This window comes from Natrix helvetica, assembly GCF_964273705.1.
Source record: "Natrix helvetica genome assembly, chromosome: 2".
Classification (NCBI taxonomy): domain Eukaryota; kingdom Metazoa; phylum Chordata; class Lepidosauria; order Squamata; family Natricidae; genus Natrix; species Natrix helvetica.
The window spans coordinates 291,180,208-291,204,229 of NC_138552.1; the positions used below are offsets into that span (position 1 = coordinate 291,180,208).

The 24,022-nt window shown below is 46.2% G+C and overlaps 1 protein-coding gene across 1 annotated transcript in view; it reads left to right on the forward strand.

Annotated features, from left to right (window-relative positions):
- Positions 1 to 24,022, forward strand: part of CLTC (clathrin heavy chain) — a 112,666-nt gene that overhangs the window by 64,150 nt on the left and 24,494 nt on the right. The window contains exons 11-25 of the mRNA XM_081945372.1: positions 209 to 346; positions 431 to 595; positions 3,245 to 3,425; positions 4,881 to 5,044; positions 10,084 to 10,209; positions 10,325 to 10,467; positions 11,360 to 11,594; positions 12,700 to 12,822; positions 12,917 to 13,062; positions 15,499 to 15,682; positions 16,266 to 16,458; positions 19,379 to 19,536; positions 21,698 to 21,862; positions 22,562 to 22,669; positions 22,797 to 22,964. Of these exons, the coding sequence (XP_081801498.1) occupies positions 209 to 346; positions 431 to 595; positions 3,245 to 3,425; positions 4,881 to 5,044; positions 10,084 to 10,209; positions 10,325 to 10,467; positions 11,360 to 11,594; positions 12,700 to 12,822; positions 12,917 to 13,062; positions 15,499 to 15,682; positions 16,266 to 16,458; positions 19,379 to 19,536; positions 21,698 to 21,862; positions 22,562 to 22,669; positions 22,797 to 22,964 (2,397 nt within the window). The remainder of the gene's footprint in view (positions 1 to 208; positions 347 to 430; positions 596 to 3,244; positions 3,426 to 4,880; positions 5,045 to 10,083; positions 10,210 to 10,324; positions 10,468 to 11,359; positions 11,595 to 12,699; positions 12,823 to 12,916; positions 13,063 to 15,498; positions 15,683 to 16,265; positions 16,459 to 19,378; positions 19,537 to 21,697; positions 21,863 to 22,561; positions 22,670 to 22,796; positions 22,965 to 24,022) is intronic.

Genomic DNA, 24,022 nt, shown 5'->3' on the forward strand with positions numbered 1-24,022 from the left:
CATCAAAGCTGTTAAAAATGGTTTCAAATTTGAAATGTTTTGCATACCTCTAATGAGAGGGGGATTATGACATGCGTTTGGCGCCTTAAGCATGGATGGTTAGTCTGAATTCGATAACCTTATATTGCTGGAATGTTTATACAAGGTTTTACCTGCCTTGGGTGGGAAGAATCTAAAACAAGCGCTCTCTTTTTATTTTATTTTGCAGATAGTAGATGTGTTTATGGAATACAACCTGATCCAGCAATGTACAGCTTTCCTCTTGGATGCCCTGAAAAACAACCGCCCATCCGAAGGGCCTTTGCAAACCCGTCTGCTTGAAATGAATCTCATGCATGCACCTCAGGTAGGTTTTGCACCTGGTTCTCAAAAAGGATCGGGCTACTCTGTTTCTTTACTCTTATTTCTCAAGCAAAACCTCCTCTTTCAGGTCGCCGATGCCATCTTGGGGAACCAGATGTTTACCCACTACGACCGAGCCCACATCGCTCAACTGTGCGAGAAAGCCGGTCTCCTCCAAAGGGCCCTGGAACACTTCACAGACTTGTACGACATCAAGCGAGCCGTGGTTCACACTCACCTTCTCAACCCCGAGGTACTGGGATGAAACTATACTCATTTTACCTATTAGGGAGATTTACCTTTGATGATTTTAATGTTTTCTTATGCTGCAAAGTGCCCAGAGTCGCTCTGAAGTCAGATGGGTGGTGAATAAAGATTGAATAAATTTAATTGCTATGCTGCACCATCTTATGACTCTTGGCAGTTAGCGGCGGTCATACAGCGCAACGATCAAAATGTACATGGTCAATTAAAATGAAGTTACCGTATTTTTCGGAGTAAAAGACGCACCTTTTTCTTCCCCTAAAAGAGCGTGGAAATGTTGGTGCATTTTATACACCGAATACAGCCATTTTTTGACTTACCGAAGCCCCACCTCCACCTCCCATTTTTGTGAAAAACGGGCTGGATTTTGCAACAATGGAGACATTTCCCCCTTCCTCCAGCCCCCAGGAGCACTCTGCAGGCTTCAGCAGGGTTGGGGCAAGGGGGAAATAACCCCGTTTTGCAAAAAACAGTCCATTTTCCACCCGTTTTTAGCAAAAACAGAGTTTTTGCCTTACCCCAGCCCTGCTGAAGCCTGCCAAGTGTTCTTGGGGCCATGGAGGACAACCACTTTTTTTTCTTTCTTAACTCTTCAACATCCTGGTGCATCTTATACACTGGTGCATCTTATAGTCCAAAAAACATGGTAACTTAAAACTACCTAGTGTAATCTTGACAGCATCATTATTCATTCCAAAGTCCCCCTGAAATAATTCAGACTTAATCGGTTTCCAGAAGTCTAATAACAATGGGACTATTCTCACCTTTCAAGAGGAGGCCATTTCAGAGAACTTTGGCCTTTGCTGAGAGATCGAAGTTCAACTACATTCGGGAAGGATTACTCTATTTAGAGGTGGCAATAGAGGTAGTCCTCGGCTTACGACCACAACTGAGCCCAAGATGTCCAATGCTAAGCAAGACAATTATTAAGTGAGTTTTGCCCCATTTTATGACCTGCCTTGCCACAGTTGTTAAGTGAATCACTGCAGTTGTTAAGTTTCTGTTTCTCTGAAAATAAGACCTCCCCGGATAATAAGCCCAATCAGGATTTGGAGCGCATGTGCTAAAATAAGCCCTCCCCTGAAAATAAGCCCTCCCCTGAAAATATTGCAACGCAGCAGCAGCCATGAGGTGACCACGCTCACCACCACCTGCACCTCAAAAATAAGAAGACCTCCCCTAAAATTAGGCCAAGTGCTTATTTGGGGGGGTCAAAAGAAAATAAGACCCTGTCTTATTTTGGGGGAAACCCAGTAGTAACAGTTCACTTATAAAGTGAAGCTGGCTTCCACATTGATTTTGCCTGTCAGAAGGTCATAGAAGGGGATCACATGACCCCAGGACACTGCAACTGTGATCAAGACATGCCAGTCCCCAAGCATTCTGAATTTTGAACATGTGACCATGGGGATGCTGCAACAGTCGTAAGTGTGAAAACCGGTCATAAGTCACTTTTTTTTCCAGTGCTATGGTAACGTTGAACAGTCACTAAATGAATGTTGGTAAGCTGGTGACTGCCTATAGACCAAATGCACAAATGTACATATTTATTTAATTTATTTCCACCACAATCAATGGAGGTTTTTGGTTGTTTACATCCCAAGACAAAACAATAAAAGCAGCGAAGTGAAACATTAAACCGAAGAATAAAAACTATCTAACCAAGCTTTGAAGTACAAGCATTCAATCCATAAGTAATGGCATGATTTTGCACCCCCAAATATGCTCTGGAAAAATTTTAACAGCTTCTGAAAAGCAAGGTACCAAGAGCCCTGGTGGTGCAGTGGTTAGAATGTCATTTTGCAAGCTAACTCCGCTCACTGTCAAAAGTTCAATCCTGACGGGATTTGAAGGTTGTCTCGGCCTTCCATCCTTCCAAGGTGGGTAAAATGAGGACCCAGATTGTTAGTGTCAAGATGCTGACTCTGTAAACCGCTTAGAGAGGGCTGTGAAGCAGTATATAAGTCTTAAGTGCTGTTAATGCCAATCAATTCATTTAACCACACTTATTTTTTAAACAGTTTTTATTAGTTTATAATGTAGCATACAAAGAAAATATAAAAGTAAATCGTAAGGAGAATAGGGAAGGGAAAAGTGAGGGAACAAAAAGGGAAAAAAGAAAAAGAAAAGACATTGACTTCCGACTCCCTTCAGTGCAGTAGAATAAGGCGTCAACATCAAACCTCAACTTTTGACTTTTACATAATATTATAAACTCGCCATTTCTATAACAACAAATCTATCTAATGAGTAAAATTCAAAATCAAAATTTCATTTTTTCCCACCTCAAGCACAAAGTCCAGAAGTGGTTTCCAAGTAGAAATAAAAGTATTTATTATTATTATTTTCTTCAACCAAAACAGTCAATTTAGCCATCTCTGCTAACTCCATCCAGTTTTGCAGCCATTCCTCCACTGTGGGGATCAAGGTGACATTTGACCACATTTATATGGGAAACCCTCTCACCAGAAGCAGCTCCGTGCAGCGAGTTTCCATTGCCGATTTTGGTTGAGAATTCTGGGAATTAAAATCCCATCCCAGTTGTAAAGGTTCATCATCACCCCAGGTCTGCATATTTCTGCCATAAAGAACCTTAAGAAAATCTGAGGTCCTTTCTAATGACTCCGTTCCCTTGCAGTGGCTGGTGAACTACTTTGGCTCCCTTTCCGTGGAAGATTCCTTGGAATGCTTGCGGGCGATGCTGTCAGCAAACATCCGCCAGAACTTGCAGATCTGCGTCCAGGTGGCTTCCAAGTACCACGAGCAGCTTTCAACTCAGTCGCTCATCGAGCTCTTTGAGTCATTCAAGAGTTTTGAAGGTAGGTCGGTTGGGTTCCCACGCCGCACTCAAGTTCTGAATCCATATCTCTTGAGTACCTTGGTTCCTTCTGGCTGTCCCCTGATCCATTGAGATGAGCGCATTTGGAGGGCGGGGCTAACGTTGTGGTGAGACACCGTGACTCACGGGAAGCTCCATGGAACCATCAATATCACAGCTGCCGGGTGGTCCGAATTGGACCTAAATCGCCTCGTAGGGGCGATAAGCATGGGGAGCACACGCCGCCGGTCTCAGGGAGCCCGCAAACTCCCTGATTGATCCAGAGAAAGATCCCCAAACTGGCAGCTGGGAAGGCGGCCATTGCGAGCCGCTACAAAGCTGGGGCTGTTCCTTGGTCCATTGAGATGAGCGCATCTCTTGAAGTCATCGGGCCAAGAAGTTTTCTTGTTCTCTTTGGTTGGTAAAGACAAGTGGACAGGGATATCAATTATTTCAGTTGTGGCTGTCCTCTTTTGTTCCAAAGGTGCTTTTTCAAAAGGCAACTGGACTTTGTTTTTCCTTGAAGACATTTCGCTTCTCATCCAAGAAGCTTCTCCAGTTCTGATTGAATGGTGGAGGATGGAAGGATTTATGTTCCTTGCAGTCATCTGGTCGTTATCACTGTCTCTGAGAGTTGTGGAGGCTGCTTGGAGGTTCCACACCCATTTGCACCGTTCAGGTGATCCTGAGGGCACAGCTAACCCTCCAAGTGGCCTCAGCGATCCTCAGAGAGAGTGCTAACGACCAGATGACAGCAAGGAATATAAATCCTTGTAGCGGCATTTTATGACGGTTTTGCCAAAAACGGGCATTTATTTATTGCCGTTTTCAGCAAGACCACACCCAGAACAAACCATTGATTTGCTTCACTCATCCATCACCACTGCAAAAAAAAAGTCGTAAAATCAGACTGGTCGCATGACTAACCTTGTGAATGTCCATCACATCATAAGGACCGTAATGGGCGTGCTCCATTATGTTTGTATGTCGAGGACTCCCTGTAGAGAGGAAATGAGGTTGGAGAAAGCTGCTTTCGGTCTGCTTTTGTTATTTCAGCGTCAATGAATGAGACGGACACTTAACGTTTAATTACGAGCAATTGCATAGTGGCTGTAAGTGAACCTTTCCAGCAAATGAAAAATCTGTTACAAGGTGTCCTTGGTACTCTCTGAGCTTGTTTCTTTTCTTTCAGGCGTTTCATTATCCAACTAGGTAACGTCTGCAATTTAAAAGGAGAGGGCAACCTCACTCCCTGCTGGCACTGATGACCTTACCTACTTGGGTAATGAAACGCCTGGAAGGAAACCGCCAAGGTCAGAGAGCACCAAGGACCCCTCATTTCAGACCAGAGCTACAAATATGCTTCCTCTATCAAAATCCGGCACTCCCAGCTCCAAAGATTGCTGACAAATTCTGTTCATGATGACTCTTTTTCTTTTCCACTCCCTTCTTCAAGGTCTCTTCTACTTCCTGGGCTCTATTGTTAACTTCAGCCAAGACCCGGACGTGCATTTCAAATACATCCAAGCTGCTTGTAAGACCGGCCAAATTAAAGAGGTGGAAAGAATTTGCAGGGAGAGCAACTGCTACGATCCAGAACGTGTGAAGAACTTCCTTAAGGTAACAGGATAAGAGTGACAGCCCCCCCTCCCCCACCTCTTTCCTATTGGGACCTTACTTACACTAAAGGCAGTATTGGTTCTCTACAGGGTGAGACTCGTGCAGAGTGTTTCAAACTGGGTAGCTTTAAGATGGGTGGACCTTGACCCCTAGAATTCTGGGAGTTGAAGTTCATCCATCGTGCCAACTCTGAAAAAGGTTGGACTAAGAAGAGTTTGAGGAAGAGGCTGGAGGTATCTAAAGAACCCAGCTTGAATCCACAGATGGGACAGGTGTTTGTTAGCATGAAGAGCAGGTTTGGACCAGTTTGTCTGGGGAGAAGAGATCCAGAACTCCATATTTGAACTCATAAAATAAAAGCTGCAGAGTTTTTATTTTATTTTATTTTTGCAAGTTTCCAGGATTCTATGTCTTACCCCTAATTCATGGATTAAACCTTAATTGATCTAGATCAGGGGTGTCCAAACTTGGGAACTTTAAGCATGGCTGGCTGGGGAATTCTGGGAGTTGAAGTCCACAAGTCTTAAAGTTCCCAAGTTTGGACACCTCTGATCTAGGTGACTCTTTGTTTCTTTGATCGGGATAGTGGTACAGAGCTTGACTGTGACATTTATTTTTTTAGCTTACTTGTTGAGCTTAATACAGTTTGTTCAGGCAGGTCTTTGAGCAGCTATTTCATGCAACAGCGTGAGAAAACTCAAAAGTCCAGCTTTCAGATGGTCAAATCTGAAAATGTGTCCATGGTGCCCTCTAAGGTTGGTTGCTTTCTTGCAGGCATTTCATTACCCAACTAGGTAATTCTTGCCTCCAGAAGTTGTGAATGCCCCAACACTGGAAGTCTTTAAGAAGATGTTGGATAGCTATTTGTCTGAAATGGTATAGGCTTTCCTGCCTAGGCAGGGGGTTGGACTAGAAGATCTCCAAGGTCCCTTCCAACTCTGCTATTGTATTGTATTGTAGGTAGCATCCTCAGTGCACTTAAATCAGTGACCCCTCTACTGTGGACAGATGCGATGCCCTCCTTCCTGAATAAAAACAGGGGTCTTGATTTAGCTCCCTTCTGAATTCTCACCAGACAGGTGCTCTTTCATTGAAAAGAAGAAAATCTGGATCAGTAATTTATATGTATATATGTATGTATGCATGTCTGTCTGTCTGTCAGTCTATCCGTTGCTTGTGCTGCCAACTCCACAGGCCGCTGGTGGACCACAACAGTTGGGTAATAAAATATTTGTGTAAAAACCAGCCAACCTCAGAAAGCACCGAGGACCCCCCAGCCTTCCCTACAAATATCGTCTTTTCTTGGTTGTTTCTTCTGCCTGCTCTACTTTTCCCTGAATTCCACATAGGGACAGCAGGCAACCACCAGGTGATGGAGGGCTGCTAGAGATAGCTTTCTGCTCAAGGGGCACCAGCATCTTGGACTAATTCCGAAGATGACTGGTGTTATTCTACAGGTGTTGTTTTAAAGGGCCACGAACAGAGACATAAAACTACTGCTGTGGCATATGCAGCCATTATACACCAGGTTGCAATTGCCACTTACTCGGATTGTCTGGGGAGAAAACAGACAGAAGGGTTGGCGTAGCTAGGTAGGGTTTCCAAGGTCTCTCAACCACCTTCTTGGAACACAACTTACAAACCATCGTACTTTGTGTCCATCGTTTTTCTGATCAGTCTGTTGTCTTTTGTGCTGTTCCGGGTGTCTATGGATTATTCAGGACATGTACCAGGTAATTTTCCATTAGAGGCCTCGCTGATCAGCTCACACCTTTGGTCTCCACTCCTGTGTAGTGTCATGGCTGGAGAATTCTGGGAGGTGCAGTCCTAACGCAGCTGTAGGGCACCAGATGGAGGAAATGATGCCTAGGTTAACTCAGGGATCGGCAACCTTAAACACTCAAAGAGCCACAAATGTCCTAACCCGAAGCCACACGTTCAAATGTGGAGCCAACCAGAAGTTCAGTTCCCCCACCATAGAGTCTCCTCCTAGCGCGTTGTCCTTTTTTCTCTACCTGCCCTAACCGAAAGCCCTATCAATTGTGGAGCTGACCGGCGACAGGGAGCCGCAGCAGATGAAAGAGCCACATGCGGCTCCAGAGCCGCAGGTTGCTGATCCCTTGGTTAACTTCCTAGGATTTGGTGTTGAAAACAATGCAGGGGTATGGCTTAATTGGTAGCCTTGGCATAGTATTCAATACAGGTAGTCCTCAACTTACTGTGCTGACCCAGCCTTAGCAGAAACAAGAAACAGACTCCTTGTCCTTAAAAAATCCCTCTTTATTTACTTCTTGTGAATTACTTGCATTCACCAACTGAAAGTCTAGGCAATGATCCTTCAAGGAGTTAACTGCACTATAGACCTTATCAGTTCCTTGCGATAATTGCAAGTGAGCTCCCTGCCGAACGGCTGCAAATCAAGTTCTGGCAAGCAATCTTTGTGGCACGAAACACAATGAGCAAAATCTCTAGAAATACGAACTGTTGTCTCCTACGACCACCACTCCCCTTTCCTTCTATTTATTCCTCAGCCAGGGAAGGGCTATTCAGCATCCACGTGTGCCTTGCTTCCCGAGTCGACTCCTTGTCCTCCGTTGTTCTCCCCTCCCAACAGCTCTGCACATCTGCGCATCTGGAAGAGGCCCCAGCTGTTCTTCCTCCTCTTTCAGCCTTCAAAGGCAGCTGCCTCTCCGGTGGCTGAGAAATGTCAGACGGTCCTGGCTCTATCTCTGCGTCCAACATAGAGCATCCATCAGAGCCTTCCCCAGAATCCAGAACTGGCCCAGGTTCCTCCCCAACCCCTCATCGTCCGAGTTGGGCCACAACACTTACGACCACAATTGAGCCCAAAATTTCCGTTACTATGTGAGAATGTTAAGTGAATTTTGTCCCATTTTACGACCTTTCTTGTTCACGTAACGGTTGTTACGTGAATAGCAGTTAAGTTAGTAAGACGGTTGTTAAGTGAATCTGGCTTCCCCATTGACTTGGCTTATCAGAAGGTCACAAAAGGTGATCCTGGGACGTTGCAACCGTCATAAAAATGAGTCAGTTTCGAAGTATTTTGATGATGTTGATCATCTGGATGCTGCAACAGTCATAAATGTGGACAACGGTCAAAAGTCGCTTTTCTCCGTGCCGTTATAACTTTGAGCTGTCACTAAACGAACGGCGGTAAGTCGAGGACTACCTGTAGCCTCCAGGCTATTCCTGCAGAGAGGAGAGATCCCTCACTTTTTATGGACTTCAACAGGGTTGCTGATAGTTTCCTAAAAAATAAAAGAAATAAACTCTGATTCTACACAGAAATACTCAAAGTAACCACTACAAAAAGGCAACAAATCAGTTTTAAACCAAATTAATTTTACTTATTTAATAGCTACAATATGATGCGATGTATAGAAAAATGTAGATTTGGTTAAATTTTAAGATTAAAACAAACAAACAAACTAGAAACCCAGATAGGGAATTGAAAAAGTCAGATATGGATTTTAAAAACCCAGCACTAGCAACCTTAGGATGGAGTTGTAAATTCTCCCTTAAGGGACCATTTGGGAAAACATCAGAGAAGGACATTTTATCCCAATCACTCCTGGGCCTAGAGCAGGGTTATCCAGGTTTGGTAACTAACTCTTAAGATTTGTGGACTTCAACTCCCAGAATTCCTGAGCCAGCTGGGAAACACGGCCCTTAATTCTGGTTGAGGAATTCTGGGAGTTGAAGTCCACAAGTCTTACCAAGATTGGACGCCTCTGGCCTAGATTGGGCTACATTGATAATGATTCAGTGATTTAAAAAGTTTCATCCCCCCCTGCTTCAAACATTTGGCTTACAAGCAAGAATCTCATTTAATGAAATGAAAATCTCCCTTTCAAATGAAGGCAATCTTGAGTATCAATCCCCAACTTTTCATCCTTTCACATGTATTTGGAAGCAGAATTAGAGAAGCATTTATATTTTTCCAGTTGGCAAAAAAATTCCCTCTTTGGATATCTGGGAATTGTTTAACCACTGCAATTTATGAGCCTGTGGGAGGGGAAAGAAAGACGCCTACATCTGATTTCTTGCCATCCCAGAGTTCATCCTGCACTCTCAGTAATTGCTGCAGCTGATAAATACTATGTTTAGAATAGGCTTGTAATCCTTTGTGGTCTTTTGTGCTTTTGGTAAAACTCTTTCTGGAACCTGAGCTGGCTGGAAAGCCTGGATAGCTTTAATATGAATGATCCATGAAAGAACTTGAAAAAGATGGAAACTTTGAAAACATGTCCTTTTATGGAGAGATTTGAATGAGAGTTCAGTTGTTCCTGGCTAGTTCAATTCTTGGGCTTATCAATGCAAAGATTTATCACTTATTGTCTGGTGTTCTGACTGAGGCTTCCCAAGAGCATGAAGCAAACTCCTTGTCCTGACAAAAACCCCTTTTATCAATTTACTATGAATTCTGCTCATTCACATCCAGTAAAGTCTTTCAAGGCAGGATTTACAATTACAGACCTTATCTGGCTTGGAGAGCTTCCAGGCAAGGAGTCTTAAGTGAATTAATTGTCTCCTGCAAACTCCACTCCCCTTTCGCTCCTGTTTTATTTCCTCTGGGAGGGGCCATTCATCGTCCACCTGTGGCCTTACTCCCAAGTCGACCCCTGTTCTTTAGCTGTTCCCTGCATGGGCACACTGGAAACAGGCTCCAGCTGTTCATCTGCCCCACTGATGTCTGACTCTGAAGGCAGCTGATAACTGTCAGACGGCCCTGGTCCCCTCTCTGCCTCTGACACAGAGCCCTCATCAGAGCCTTCCCCAGACTCCAGGACTGCCCCACCTTCCTCCCCAACCTCCTCACTGTCCGAATCTGCTGCCAACTCTGCTGGCCGTTGGCGGGCCACAACATTTGGTTGCCAATTTGTATTTGCTATATTAGGTGTTTTTAAAAGATTGAGCGGTTATGTTTTGATTGATGGTTGGCTTTTTGCTATAGAGCATGGCAGCTCTAGACAGCCATGAAATAAACAAACCATCAAATTCTTGCTTTCTGTTTGCAGGAAGCCAAGTTGACAGACCAGCTCCCGCTGATCATTGTTTGCGACCGCTTTGACTTTGTCCACGACCTAGTCCTGTACCTGTATAGGAACAATCTTCAGAAATATATTGAGATCTACGTGCAAAAGGTAAGGCCGTCTGTTAAGGCACAGGGTCCCCTGGAGCGGGCAGCTACATCCAGTCTAAAGAACTGACTACCCTACACTTGATTTGAAATTGACTTGACTTGAATGATGGCCTCAGGTGAACCCCAGCCGTCTGCCGGTGGTCATTGGCGGCTTGTTGGACGTGGACTGCTCTGAAGACGTCATCAAGAACCTGATCCTGGTGGTGCGAGGCCAGTTCTCCACCGATGAACTTGTCGCCGAAGTGGAAAAAAGGAACAGGTAATTTCCGGAGAATTCCACCGCAGGTTTCAGTTCCGGAGCTAACAGCTGGCAGAATAGCCAATATTTATTTTATTTTGGTTTTGTTTCATTTCTACGACTGTCAGTCTGCCAGTCTTCTTCTTCTTCTGTACTTTGAACATGGCTGGCTGGGGAATTCTGGGTGTTGGAAGTCCGCAAGCCTTAAAGTTGCCAAGTTTTGAAAAACATTCAACTAGGACTAGGTTGAGAAATTAGCCTGGAGGAATTCAGACAATAACCCTGGTTGAATCCACAGATGGGATAGGAGTTTGTTAGCATAATGAGCAGGCTGGACCAGTTTGCTTGGGAAGAAGAGATCAGGAACTCCATATGTGAACTCATGAAATAAAATAAAATCTGCAAGGATTTTATTATTTTATTTTATTTATTATAAATAATATAATATATAATAATATAATATATGTAATGGCTGTCTCTGTATGTGTGTGTTCCAGCATAACTCTGGAACACCTCAAGCAATTTCAACCAAACTTGGTACACAGATGGCTTACTCTTTGAAAACAAATACTGTGGGAGTAAACCACCCCTAAAAATCCCATCGGGGTCTATATTCTGTTAAGGTACAGCCTGTTGTGCCTTAAAATGGCTTCTTGTGTACTGCCGTAAAATGGCTTCTACTGTACAACGCAGTGGAGTTGGCATGATAATGGCTTCACAGTACTCCACAAGGGTCTGCTAGGGGGGGAAATCCAACATTAGAAATCCTGTCTAATACAGGATTAGGATAAATACCCCGGGTTATCAGATAGTTTTATAACAGTAAAGGTTGGGGACACCAGTCGTAGAAGACAACAACTGTCACCCCAGTTTGGGAGCTTGTCTAAAACCCAAATGCCTGTTCTCTCCTTAGGTTGAAACTCCTCCTGCCATGGCTAGAGGCCAGAATCCACGAGGGTTGCGAAGAACCAGCTACCCACAATGCCCTGGCTAAAATTTACATCGACAGTAACAACAACCCGGAAAGGTTTTTACGAGAGAACCCTTATTACGACAGCCGCGTGGTGGGGAAGTACTGTGAGAAGAGAGATCCTCATCTAGCTTGCGTGGCTTACGAGCGAGGACAGTGTGATCAGGAGCTGATCAACGTGAGTTTCTTGGAAATGGGTGGCCAAAACGGATGGGAAGTAGAGTCTTGGTTCATTATTTTGGAATCCCTTTGGTATAGAGCAGGGGTGGGGAACCACTGCCCTTTGATGACTGGTGGACTTCAACTCCCAGAATTCCTGAGCCAGCATGGCTGGCTCAGGAATTCTGGGAGTTGAAGCCCACCAGTCATCAAAGGGCCGTGTTTCCCAGCTGGCTCAGGAATTCTGGGAGTTGAAGTCCACAAGTCATCAAAGGGCCGTGTTTCCCCACCTCTGGTATATGGAGTCTCGATTTACGGCCACAGTTGAGACCTGAGTTACAAATGTTCTCCAGTTGACCTCATGCACTGTGAATGACCTCAGTTATTGTACAGACCTTTCTGAAAATACCTCTTTTTTTACATTCTTTGTGGCCCTTTAAGCTTGCTCGTTCATGAGAAGTGAAGCCATTGCTATCCTTGGTTTGTACATTTGGGGGAAACTGAGTCTAGGCTCTGGACTTGCTCAGAGCCCATGTAGGAAAACAACCAAGTTCAGAGAGCATCAAGGACCTCATAATTCCATTAGGAAAATTTGTGCTGAAATTGATAAATTGACATGGGAATTGAAGAACAAAGACGAATCAGAATATTATAAGATCTGGAATAAATTTTATCGATGGTTGGAACAAAAAAGGAAAGACCCCAAATAACTAAGATTCCAAAAAAGGAAAGACCCAAAATGACTAAGATTTATAGAATGGAGATTAGAATTATGTATGACATCATAACAGTAAAAACGTATAAGACAAGAATAAAGCAACATGGATGGAAATACTATATCCTTATATTTGTAAATACTGAATAGACCAATTGTAAACAAGCACGGTGGTTATAATATTTAACTTTATATTCTAGTATGTATGGCAAAGACATTGCCAGGGTGTGGTTACACTATGTCCAATATTTTAATGTGTTTAATAAAAAACGTTTTGTTAAAAAAAAAGGACCGCATAATTCCAAACCACAACTATAAATATTCTGTCCCATTGGTACTACAAATCTTTGTTCCTTCCCCCACCAAAGGTGTCCCTCATCGTCATTGTGTCAACCCATTTGTCCTCCAGGTGTGCAACGAGAACTCACTCTTCAAGAGCCTGTCCCGTTACCTGGTGCGCCGTAAGGATCCAGAACTGTGGGCCAGCGTGCTGTTAGAAAGCAACCCTTACCGGCGGCCTCTCATTGACCAGGTATGCTCTCTGGCGCCCCTGGGTTTGCTTCCATGTGTGATGACTTTGGAATAAGCAATCCTCGGTTGAACATTGCAACCTCTTTGATTGGCAGGTTGTGCAGACAGCTCTGTCCGAGACGCAGGATCCCGAAGAGGTCTCTGTTACCGTCAAGGCGTTCATGACCGCTGACCTCCCGAATGAACTTATTGAACTGCTGGAGAAAATTGTCTTGGATAATTCCGTGTTCAGCGAACACAGGTTGGTATTTTGCGCATCTGACAATCTTTCTCTCTGTCCATAGGTTTTGTCTACACACCCACCTATCTACCTACGTGTTCCATCTTTCTGTCTTTCTGTCTATGCCTGCATAGAAGTAGGCCTCGACCTACTTACGACCACAATTGAGACCAAACTTTCGGTTGCTAAGCGACTCAGTTGTTCAGTGAGGTTTGCCCCGTTTTATGACCTTTCTTGCCACGGTTGCTAAGGAAATCACTGCGGTTGTTAAGGAAATCTGGTTTCCCCATTGATTTGGGGGGGGGGTGTCAAAAAAAGCGATCACATGACCCCAGGACACTTAACCATCTTAAATAAGAACCAGTTGCCAAGCATCTGAATTTTGATGGCGTGACCATGGGGATCACAAAGTGTGAAAAATGATAGTAACTCACTTTTTTCAGTGCTGTTGTAACTTCAGGCAGCCACTAAACAAACTGTTGTAACTTGAGGACTACCTGTATCACTCTTTTCTGTCTACCCATCTTTCTATCTATCAATATTTCATCTACCCACCTGCCTACCTATTTAATAAATTAATGGCTGCCCGGCACACACACACACACACACACACACACACACACACACACGGGTGACTCCAGTTGGCTCACAACATGAAAAACCATAACATAAAAACCCATAAGCCCCACATCACTCATCCCCAAGGTAGCAGCAATACAATCAAATCAACCACTTGGTTGATTCCCCCCCCCCCATTTGGGGTCCCCAGACCCCCTGAAGAAACCACCTCATTAAGGCCTTTTGGAAAAGGAATAAGGTGAGGTGCAACTGTCCCATGAGGAAAATGATGTTCCATAGAGAAGGGGCCACCACTGAGAAGAGCCTTTTTCGTGGGCCCACAAGATGCACATCCCTAATTGATTGGACCTATGACATACCCTGCCTTCCCTTCTTGATGTGTCATTTGATCTTTTCCCCTACCCGATAATACAGGCAGTCCTCGACTTGCGACCACAATTGAGTCCAACATTTCTGTTGTTAAGTGAGACATTGTCAGAATATTCATGAACTGGCAGAGACATGGTAACAAGGTCAGCCAATGAATGGGGCTTAGTAACAAGGTCAGCCAGTGGGAGCTGAAACAGATTGGAGCCTGGGCGTGGTTGAGCCCTGCAGCTCTGAGGGCTGTGCTGAGAATTGAAACTGAAACTACTCTAGTCTGCTGAATTGAAACTGAAACCATATTCTGTCTGTGAACCAGCTGTTGGTATTGTATATTTATTATGTATTATATTACATATAAAGAGAAGTTAATGAATCCTGCTGTATCAGTTACCTGTGTGTGCTTTCTGGATTTGATGTCTGCAACAAACTCCGAAAGACATTTCTTGTGTTTTGCCCCATCATTTTACGACCTTTCTTGCCATCGTTGTTAAGTGAATCACTGCATTTGATAAAGTTAGTAACCCGGTTGTTAAGCGAATCTGTCTTTCCCATTGACTTTGCTGGTCAGAAGGTCGCAAAAGGGGATCACGTGACCCTGGGACACAGCAACGGTCATAAGTATGAACCAGTTGCCAAGTCTCTGAATTTTGATCACATGTTCCTGGGGATGCTACTAAAGCCATAACTGTGAAAAACGGTCATAAGTCACTTTTTTCACTGTTGTAATTTCGAACGGTCACTAAATGAATGCTTGTAAGTTGAGGACTGTTCTGACCTAGGCTTCCCGAAGCAAACTCATTCCCATCCAACAAAGTCTTTCCACAGAGGATTTACAGTCAGAGACCTTATCTGGCTTGGAGAGCTGACAGGCCGATATCTGCAAAACGGAGAGTCATGAACCCATTAAGCGAACTAATTGTCTCCTGCAAACTCCACTCCCCTTTCGCTCCTCTTTTATTTCCTCTGGGAGGGGCCATTCATCATCTGACCTTACTCTCAAGTCAACCCCTGTTCTTTAGCTGTTCCCTTCGTCTGGCAACTCTGCACATGCGCACACTGGGAACAGGCTCCAGCTGTTCTTCTGCCTCACTGATGTCTGACTCTGAAGGCAGCTGATAACTGTCAAACAGCTCTGGCCCCATCTCTGCCTCCCACAGAGCCCTCATCAGAGCCTTCCCCAGACTCCAGGACTGGCCCATCTTCCTCCCCAACCACCTCACTGTCCGAATCTACTGTCAGCTCCGCTGGCCGCTAGTGGGCCACAGCAAGGACTACCTGTATTTGGAGAAGTGACTTTCTTCTTTTCACTATTCAACATCTTAAAATAGACAAATCAAATAGCCTAAATTAGTTTTTCCAAACTTTGATCATTTTAAGATGCACTTTGCTGGCTGGGGAATTCTGGGAGTTGAAGTCCACATGCGTCTTAAATTTGTCTGTTGAAGTCCAGTAAGTCTCCAGTTTGTCTTGATGATCCATTTGCCTTTTTAATTGCTTTTTTTTAAATTAAAGGAACCTCCAGAATCTGCTCATTCTGACAGCCATCAAGGCCGATCGCACCCGGGTCATGGAATACATCAATCGCCTGGATAACTATGATGCCCCTGACATCGCCAACATCGCCATCAGCAACGAGCTCTTTGAAGAAGCCTTTGCCATCTTTCGGAAATTTGATGTTAACACTTCTGCCGTCCAGGTAACCCTTCAGAACCAAATTTGACCTGCCAACAATGGCTGAAAGTGGCTTTTATCTTTGGCCTTGACTTCCATCTCCTGATGCGCCTCTAAAACCCATCTGGTCTTTGCTAAAGTTAGCATTTATGACGCCCCCTTTTTTTTGCGCGGGCCTTGGCGCTCTGTTGGGCTTGGTAGTTTTCTTGCAGACATTTCATCACCAAAATAGGTAACATCATCAGTACACTACTCAGTCTATGGAGATTTTCAGTCATCCAGGTCAGCGGTCACCAACTGGTGGTCCGTGGACCACCTGTGGTCCGAGAGAAACTTTTGGTGGTGCCCGCAGAAAAATTATTTGCATTTTTTATATTGCATTAAATCAGGGACCCTCAAACTACGGCCCCTGGGCCGGATACGTGCTTGTGTTGCTGATGAGAGTCTCCCCCTTTGGGGTCTTTTTGTAGGGGTCAGAGGGCGGGGGATAAATTCTGACTTGGGGTCTGTTACGTCAAGTCTTACGCTGTTCTTTTGGATTTCTTAATAAGTGAGCCCACCTTCACAAGGCTCTGGTGGTAAAAAGTTATCGCGCTCTCTTTTCCTAGGTTTTGATCGAGCACATTGGGAACCTGGACCGGGCCTACGAGTTTGCCGAACGTTGCAATGAGCCGGCGGTGTGGAGCCAACTTGCCAAAGCCCAACTCCAGAAAGGGATGGTGAAGGAAGCCATCGACTCCTACATCAAAGCAGACGACCCGTCGTCCTACATGGAAGTTGTCCAGGCTGCCAACGCAAGCGGTAAGGATTTCTTCCTCGCCCCTGCGCCCCATGAAGTAGCCTTCGTGAGTACACAAAATGTGTCTCCCGTCGCTCTACATCAGGGGTGTCAAACTCGAGGCCAGCGGGTTGCATCCTGCCTGCGGGGGGGGGGGGGGTTAGTCTTTTGACCCAGGCTTAACAGAATCACAAAACAGACTCCTTGTCCCGAAAAATACCCCCCTTTTTATTTGGTTAATGTGAATTCCTGGCATTCACATCCAGAAAAGTCCCGCCGATAAGCCTTTCAAGGTTTAATTGCAATAACAGTCCTTATCGGTCCTTGAATAGTTGCCAGGCTGAGCTTCCAGTCGCAATGCTGTTCAATGAAATACCTGGCAAGGAGTCTCTCTGAGACAGGGACTCAGATAAGCAAATCTTCACAATAATAAGCAAATGTCAGTTGGTCTTACCTTAACTGCATGTCTAGAAGCGGTTGTGGGAGGAGTCACATGTGGGTATTAACACGGCCCATTTGCCCGGAGACTGAGTTAAATTTGAAGCCACTCCCTCTGCTTCCTCCTCGTGACTCCCCAGATTAACTGATGGTCCAGTCCAAGAAGAGCCTGGGAGGGAAGGGAACAAGAACAAGGGACAACAACTCCCTCCCCCCAGGCCTGACTGACCAACTGCTAAGCTCCCTCAGGCACAGTACGGGCGGGAAGTGACTCCTCCCACGACCGCTTCTAGACATGCAGTTCAGGTAAGACCAACTGGCAGTCTCCGAAGCGAGGCGTGGGAGGAGTCACATGTGGGACATACCAAAGCCAGATGTCCATGGGAGGGAATCATTGGGCCTGAGCCCCCCGAGTGTCCAACACACCCTGGAGAACCCTCCTACCAAAAGATGCATCTGCAAAGGCAGAGGCATCCAGCCAGTAATGCCTAATGAAAGGAGAAGGAGAAGCCCAAGCGGCCGCCCTGCATATATCCTCAATGGGCACCTGGGTAGCCCAGGCCGCAGAGGTAGCCACACTCCTGGTTGAGTGCGCCGTGATGCCCTCAGGGACCGGAATCCCCCGTACCTCATAGGCCTTAGTGATAGCTAACCTGATCCACCTGCTGATGGTGGCGGGTGATACCTTCACCCCCCTGGAAGAAGGCTGGAAGGATACGAAAAGCGCCTCCGACTTCCTGAAGGCAGCCGTGTGCCTGAGGTAGATGCGCAGGGCCCTACGGACGTCCAGGCGGTACCAGGACCTCTCCCGTCCTCTGGAAGGTGCTGGACAGAAGTGAGTGCTTCCTCTCGTGACTCCCCAGATTAACCGATGGTCCTGAGCCCTATGGAAAGTAGCCTCTGGAGCTGTTCCGCGACCCCTACCGATGGAACTAGGGGTCGTGCAATACTGTGCTCTCCGGAGTGCGGCCTGGAGCCTCCCCTTTAACCGCCCAGCGGTTCGGGGCTCCCTGTATCCAACAAATCCAGCTTGTGCGAGGTCAAAACAGAAATTTAAACAGCACAGAGACGCAAGGAGAGAGGTGGGAGGAATCACAAATGGAAAGGAACAAGACAAGATACAAGGAGCAAAAAACCTCTCCAAGTGGAGCGTCAAAAAGTTACTCCTTCTGGGCTGAAGACTGAGGTTAATCTGGGAGTCACGAGGAGGAAGCAGAGGGAGTGGCTTCAAATTTACCTCCGTCTCCGGGCAAATGGGCCGTTTTAATACCCACATGTGACTCCTCCCACGCCTCGCTTCGGAGACCTAATTGTGTCCTGCAGACACCCCTCCCCCTTTGCTTCTATTTATTCCCCAGGCAGGGAGGGGCCATTCAGTGTCCCCCGTGTGCCTTTCTTCCCGAGTCGTCCCTTGGTCCTCAGTTGTTCTCTCCTAACAACTCTGTGCATGCGCACACTGGGAACAGGCTCCAGCTGTTCTTCTGCCCCACTGATGTCTGACTCTGAGGGCAGCTGATAACTGTCAAACGGCTCCGGCCTCATCCCTGCTTCCGAAGCAGAGCCCTCCTCAGAGCCTTCTCCAGACTCCAGGACTGGTCCATCTTCCTCCCCAACCTCCTCACTGTCTGACTCTGCCGCCATCTCCACTGGTGGGCCACAACACTTGCCTAGTTAGGTAATGAAATGTCTACAAGAAAACAAGCTCAGAGAGCACCAAGGATCTCATATATATCTCTTGGGATCCCACTGACTCATCTTTCCCCCAGTGTCTTCCAGCTTTCTCGATTCCCTTCGTGTTGATTACAAAAGTCACAACAAAAGCCTCTGAAATGAGAGACGGCTTCTAACATGAACATTGGCCGTCCCCTCCTCCCGTCTCTTTCCCCGAGCGAATGCAATTCGGGCGTCATCTCCCCCATTCAACACGGTTCTCTCTTCAGATCCCTTTCGCTGCGCTCGTCTGTACGCAGGCTAGAAGTTGTCCCCTCTCCGACAGGAAAGGAGCCCGTGTGCTTGTGAAGTGCATTTATTCGGCAACAGATGTGTGAACGGACATGCCCAGTATAACGAGTGAATGACAAAGAAGTGGATTGTTTGGCTGACCTGATTTCCCCCCCCCCCTTCCTCCCAGTTTTGGGAAGCTTGTGTTCTACTGTGCAAGAATTGAGCAACTGTTTGGCTCTAATAAAATTCCACACACAGCCCGAGCTTCAAGTAGAACTTAATCGTCACACTGATGGCTCAGTCTTTTTGATTTCAACTGGCCTGCACACGCTGGGATGCCTCTCTCTTTCCTCCTCCCAGCCCCCCTTCCCATTCCTGGTTTTAAAGGGACATTTGTCACCGGCTGAGCACTGCCCCGGCGAGGCTGGCATCGCCATGGCCGTTAAAACCTTCTCTCCCGTCTCCTTTTTGAAGGATAGGAACTGAAGGGCCCTCCAATGGATCCTGCAATGTGACTAGGAGCTGCCTCCCCCCTCCCCCTTTTTTTTGTCCCCCACTTAGGCAACTGGGAGGAGCTGGTGAAGTATTTGCAGATGGCCCGTAGAAAGGCCCGGGAATCCTACGTGGAGACGGAGCTCATCTTTGCACTGGCCAAAACAAACCGCCTGGCCGAACTGGAAGAATTCATCAACGGGCCCAACAACGCCCACATTCAGCAAGTGAGTGCTTCCCTCCTGGTTTTTTTTTCTTTTGTTTTGTTTTAATCTGAGGGTTTTTCTTAATCCTTGGATTAAGAAAGTCAAGCTATTCCCCAAAGCACCTGAGAGCAGGACAAGAAGCAATGGGTGGAAACTAATCAAGGAGAGAAGCAACTTAGAACTAAGGAGAAATTTCCTGACAGTTAGAACAATTAATCAGTGGAACAACTTGTCTTCAGAAGTTGTGAATGCCCCAACACTGGAATTTTTAAAGAAGATGTTGGATAGCCATTTGTCTGAAACGGTATAGGGTTTCCTGCCTAAGCAGGGGGTTGGACTAGAAGACCTCCAAGGTCCCTTCCAACTCTGTTATTCTATTTTAATTCTGGGATTAGACTTCTGCCTTCCATCTCTGTAGGGTTGGGATAGTCAGTAGTTCCTCCATCCCCCACCCCTTTTATTTATTGTTTATTAAATTTTTATGCCGCCCCTCCCCTGCAAGGCGACTTGGTGATGTTTGTAAGAATTGCTACCCAATCGTAGCATTTCCTTTATATTTTATTTTCCCCTCTCCTTCCTCTTGTCTGCTGGGTTGTTAATGGGATGGAGTTTCTTGGGAGCCTCGGAGGGGTGAAGGAGGAAGAGAGAAGCTGGTTCAAATCTCCACCCTGCCCTGGTGCTCTTGAGCTAGTCATGGGTTCTCACCTCACCCACCTCACAAGGTGGTTGTAAGGGAAAGGAAGTAGGGAGGGAGTCCGGCTGTAGTTGCTGCTCTGATCTCTTTGTGGGACTTGCAGAACAAACAGAATCCTTAGATTTGATGTGTTTGGTTGCAGCTTTAACACACTCAACAAGAGGGATGATTCGGGTAAGGTACCCAGTGTTAGGATTTTGAGAAGGATCTGTAGTGGGAACCTAGCCAACTGATGGTCAGAGCACAGAGGAGGTGGTGGAATCAGGTGGAGGGGTGTGAGTGAGATTTGGTAGGCAATGGGGGATGGAGTGAGACCAAACTCCGGAAGAGGGAGAAGCATTGGAATCTGAATGAATTGGAAATATGCAGTTACAGGAAGTCCTCAACTTACAACTCTTCGTTGTAAGTGATGGTCCGAAGTTACAGCAGCACTGAAAAAAAGTGACTTATCAGTGTTTTTCTCACACAACCATTTCAGCATCATGTGATCAAAATCCGGACACTTGCCAATTGCAAAACGGGGCGGAACTCACTTGACAACTCCCTTGCTTAGCAACAGGAATTTGGGGCTCAATTTTGGTCGTAAGTCAAGGATTTCCTGTATAGCATTTTTCCCTTAGTGAATGTCTTAGTGAAAGGGAAGGTCTTAAAGCTATTTTTCCCAACCCTAGGAACATTTAAGACCTATAAGACACTGTCTTATTTTCGGGGAAACACGGTAGGTTTTAAAAGAGTTGAAGTACATAGGTCTTAAATCAGGGGTGTCCAAACTTGGGAACTTTAAGACTTGTGAACTTCAACTCCCAGAATTCCCCAGCCAGCCATGCTGGCTGGGGAATTCTGGGAGTTGAAGTCCACAAGTCTTAAAGTTCCCAAGTTTGGACACCGCAGTCTTAAATGTTCCTAGGGTTGAGAAACATAGCTTTAAAAGACAGGGTCTTATTTTCTTTTGACCCCAGAAATAAGTGCTTGGCCTTATTTTTGGGGAGGTCTTATTATTTTTGGGGCGCAGGAGGCGGCGAGCGTGGTCACCTCATGGCTGCTGCTGTGTTGCAATATTTTCGGGAGAGGGCTTATTTTAGCGCACGCTTATTATCCAGGGAGGGCTTATTTTCAGGGAAACAGGGTATGTACTTCAGTGGCTGCTTGAAGAATTCTGGGAGTTGAAGTCCATGCACCTTAAAGTTGCTAGGGTTAGGGTTAGAGATCTCCATCACCCGAGAAGATCTTTTATATATTTATATCCACTATTTTTCTCAGGATTTTTCCCATCCGGTAATCTAAACAGTGGTCCAACCTCATCCACTTTTGCAGCTGAGGGTGGACTAGGACCGCTTCTAGTCTGCGCCTTCAGGACGATGGAAGAGTGGCCTTTCACAGCGTGTTCACCCCTTGGTGGTCAGCGTGGCATAATCAGTGCAGGGGGACTCCAGCCGTTTCTTTTAACCCATAAACCGCAGACCCACCGACGTCTTCTTGCCTCCGTAGGTTGGGGACCGTTGCTACGAGGAGAAGATGTACGATGCAGCCAAACTTCTGTACAACAACGTCTCCAATTTTGGCCGCTTGGCCTCCACGTTGGTTCACTTGGGTGAATACCAGGCAGCGGTGGACGGGGCCCGGAAGGCAAACAGCACAAGAACTTGGAAGGAGGTAAGTTCTGGACTTCCTGAGCGCCCCCCCCCCTAACTTTTAGGTTTCACCCCAGAAGATGGTGAGAGTCTCAATAAAGAGGAAAATGTCTGATACAGTAGTGATACATCTGGATTCAGTAGTGTCATTAGTGATACATCTGGATTCATCCATCCATTCATTCGTTTTCCTGCCTTTATTATTTTTACAAATAACTTAAGGCAGCAAACATATCCAAGTTGCCTTCCTTCTCCTATTTTCGCTACAACAACAACCTGGTGAGGTGGGGTTGGACGGAGAGAGAGTCATTGGCCCAAAGTTACCCAGTCGCTTTGATGGCTAAGGCAGGATTACAACTCTCCGCAACAAAGACAATAAGGGATCTGAGCCGGTTCTGTGGGCTGGGCTTGGTGGGCGTGGCTTGGCTTGGTGGGCATGGCTTGGCTTGGTGGGCGTGGCAGGGAAAGGATATTGCCAAACCCCCGTTCCCTTCCCACCCCACTTTCCAGCTCAGTTCTCCTATTCAGGGCAACAAAAGAAGATCGGCTGGGAGGCAGCAGGGGCGGGGCCAGCCTATTTGCCGGTTCTCCGAACTACTCAAAAATGTCCACTACCGGTTCTCCAGTACCTATCCGAACTGGCTGAATACCACCTCTGGATCTGAGGCTAAACTTTTTCCCCCTTTTCCTAAACAGAACTCCAACCCTCTTCCCTTTTCAGGTTTGCTTTGCCTGCGTTGATGGGAAGGAATTCCGCTTGGCCCAGATGTGCGGCTTGCATATCGTCGTGCACGCCGATGAACTGGAAGAACTCATAAATTACTACCAGGTAATGGGCCAACCTGTGGGCTGCTGATGTCCTCCATATCTTACCTCGACAGGGAAAGAGCTAAAACCCCGGCCGTTGGACAGTGATTGATATCTCCCCACCCCCTTTTTTCCCCCCCTTCTGAAAGGACCGCGGCTACTTTGAGGAGTTGATAACCATGTTGGAAGCTGCTTTGGGGCTGGAACGGGCTCATATGGGGATGTTCACCGAACTGGCCATCCTCTACTCCAAATTCAAGCCACAGAAGATGAGGGAGCACTTGGAGCTCTTTTGGTCACGGGTCAACATTCCTAAGGTATCTCTTTCTTTCTTTTTTTTTCCTGATCAGCATCTGGTTGGGAGGATAGAGCGACTTCGCCCCCCTTTAGAGGGCTGCATGAAGGAACTAGCTAAAGCCGATACCTGATGTGGACAGAGAATAAGAATGGTCTTGAGCAGCAGCAGTTAGCAGAGTTAAGGTTAGGGAAGAGCCGGAGGCTGACTTTGTGAGGGACCTTCACCTATTACATAGGATGAAAATAATGATTTAGGGACTCGAAGCACAAGGACAGACTATAGCCGTGATGGCTAACCTACAGTACGCATGCCAGAGCCCTCTCTGTGGGCATGGGCGTCATTGCCAGCTGCTATTCTGGGTGCGTGCACTGGAGAGCTGGTTTGGTGCCCATGCACGTGCCGGAACCTGGAATGCATGCGCACCAGTCAGCTGTTCTTTTCTGGGTTCTGGCGCTCCGGCACGCGCACCAGTTTCAGCACTCGATGCTAAAAAGGTGAACCGTCACTGGTCTATAGGAACTTGGTTTGTTCATCATCATAAAAATTAGAAGGCAAGGTACCAACATTCAGGTACATTAAAATGTGCTATGGGGATTAAGAATGTTAAGAAGATAATTCATGTGTAATCTAATGAAAAGAAGGACTAGGGGAGACATGATAGCAGTCTTCCAATATCTCAGGGGCTGCCACAAAGAAGAGGGAGTCAGGCTATTCTCCAAAGCACGTGACAGTAGGACAGGAAGCAATGGATGGAAACTAATCAGGGAGAGAAGCAACCTGGAACTAAGGAGAAATTTCCTGACAGTGAGAACAATTAATCAGTGGAACGACTTGCCTCCAGAAATTGTGGATATTCCCAACACTGGAAGAGATTGGACAGCCATTTGTCTGAAATGGTGTAGGGTTTCCTGCTTGAGCAGGGGTTTGGACTAGAAGACCTCCAAGGTCCCTTCCAACTCTGTTATTCTGTAGTCTGTAAGGTGGTCAAGACCATTTTCCCATCAGAACAGACACAAAGACCTGAAATCCTGTGTACAAATTGCAGCTCCGTAGGTGTCATGTAAAGATAACAACAAC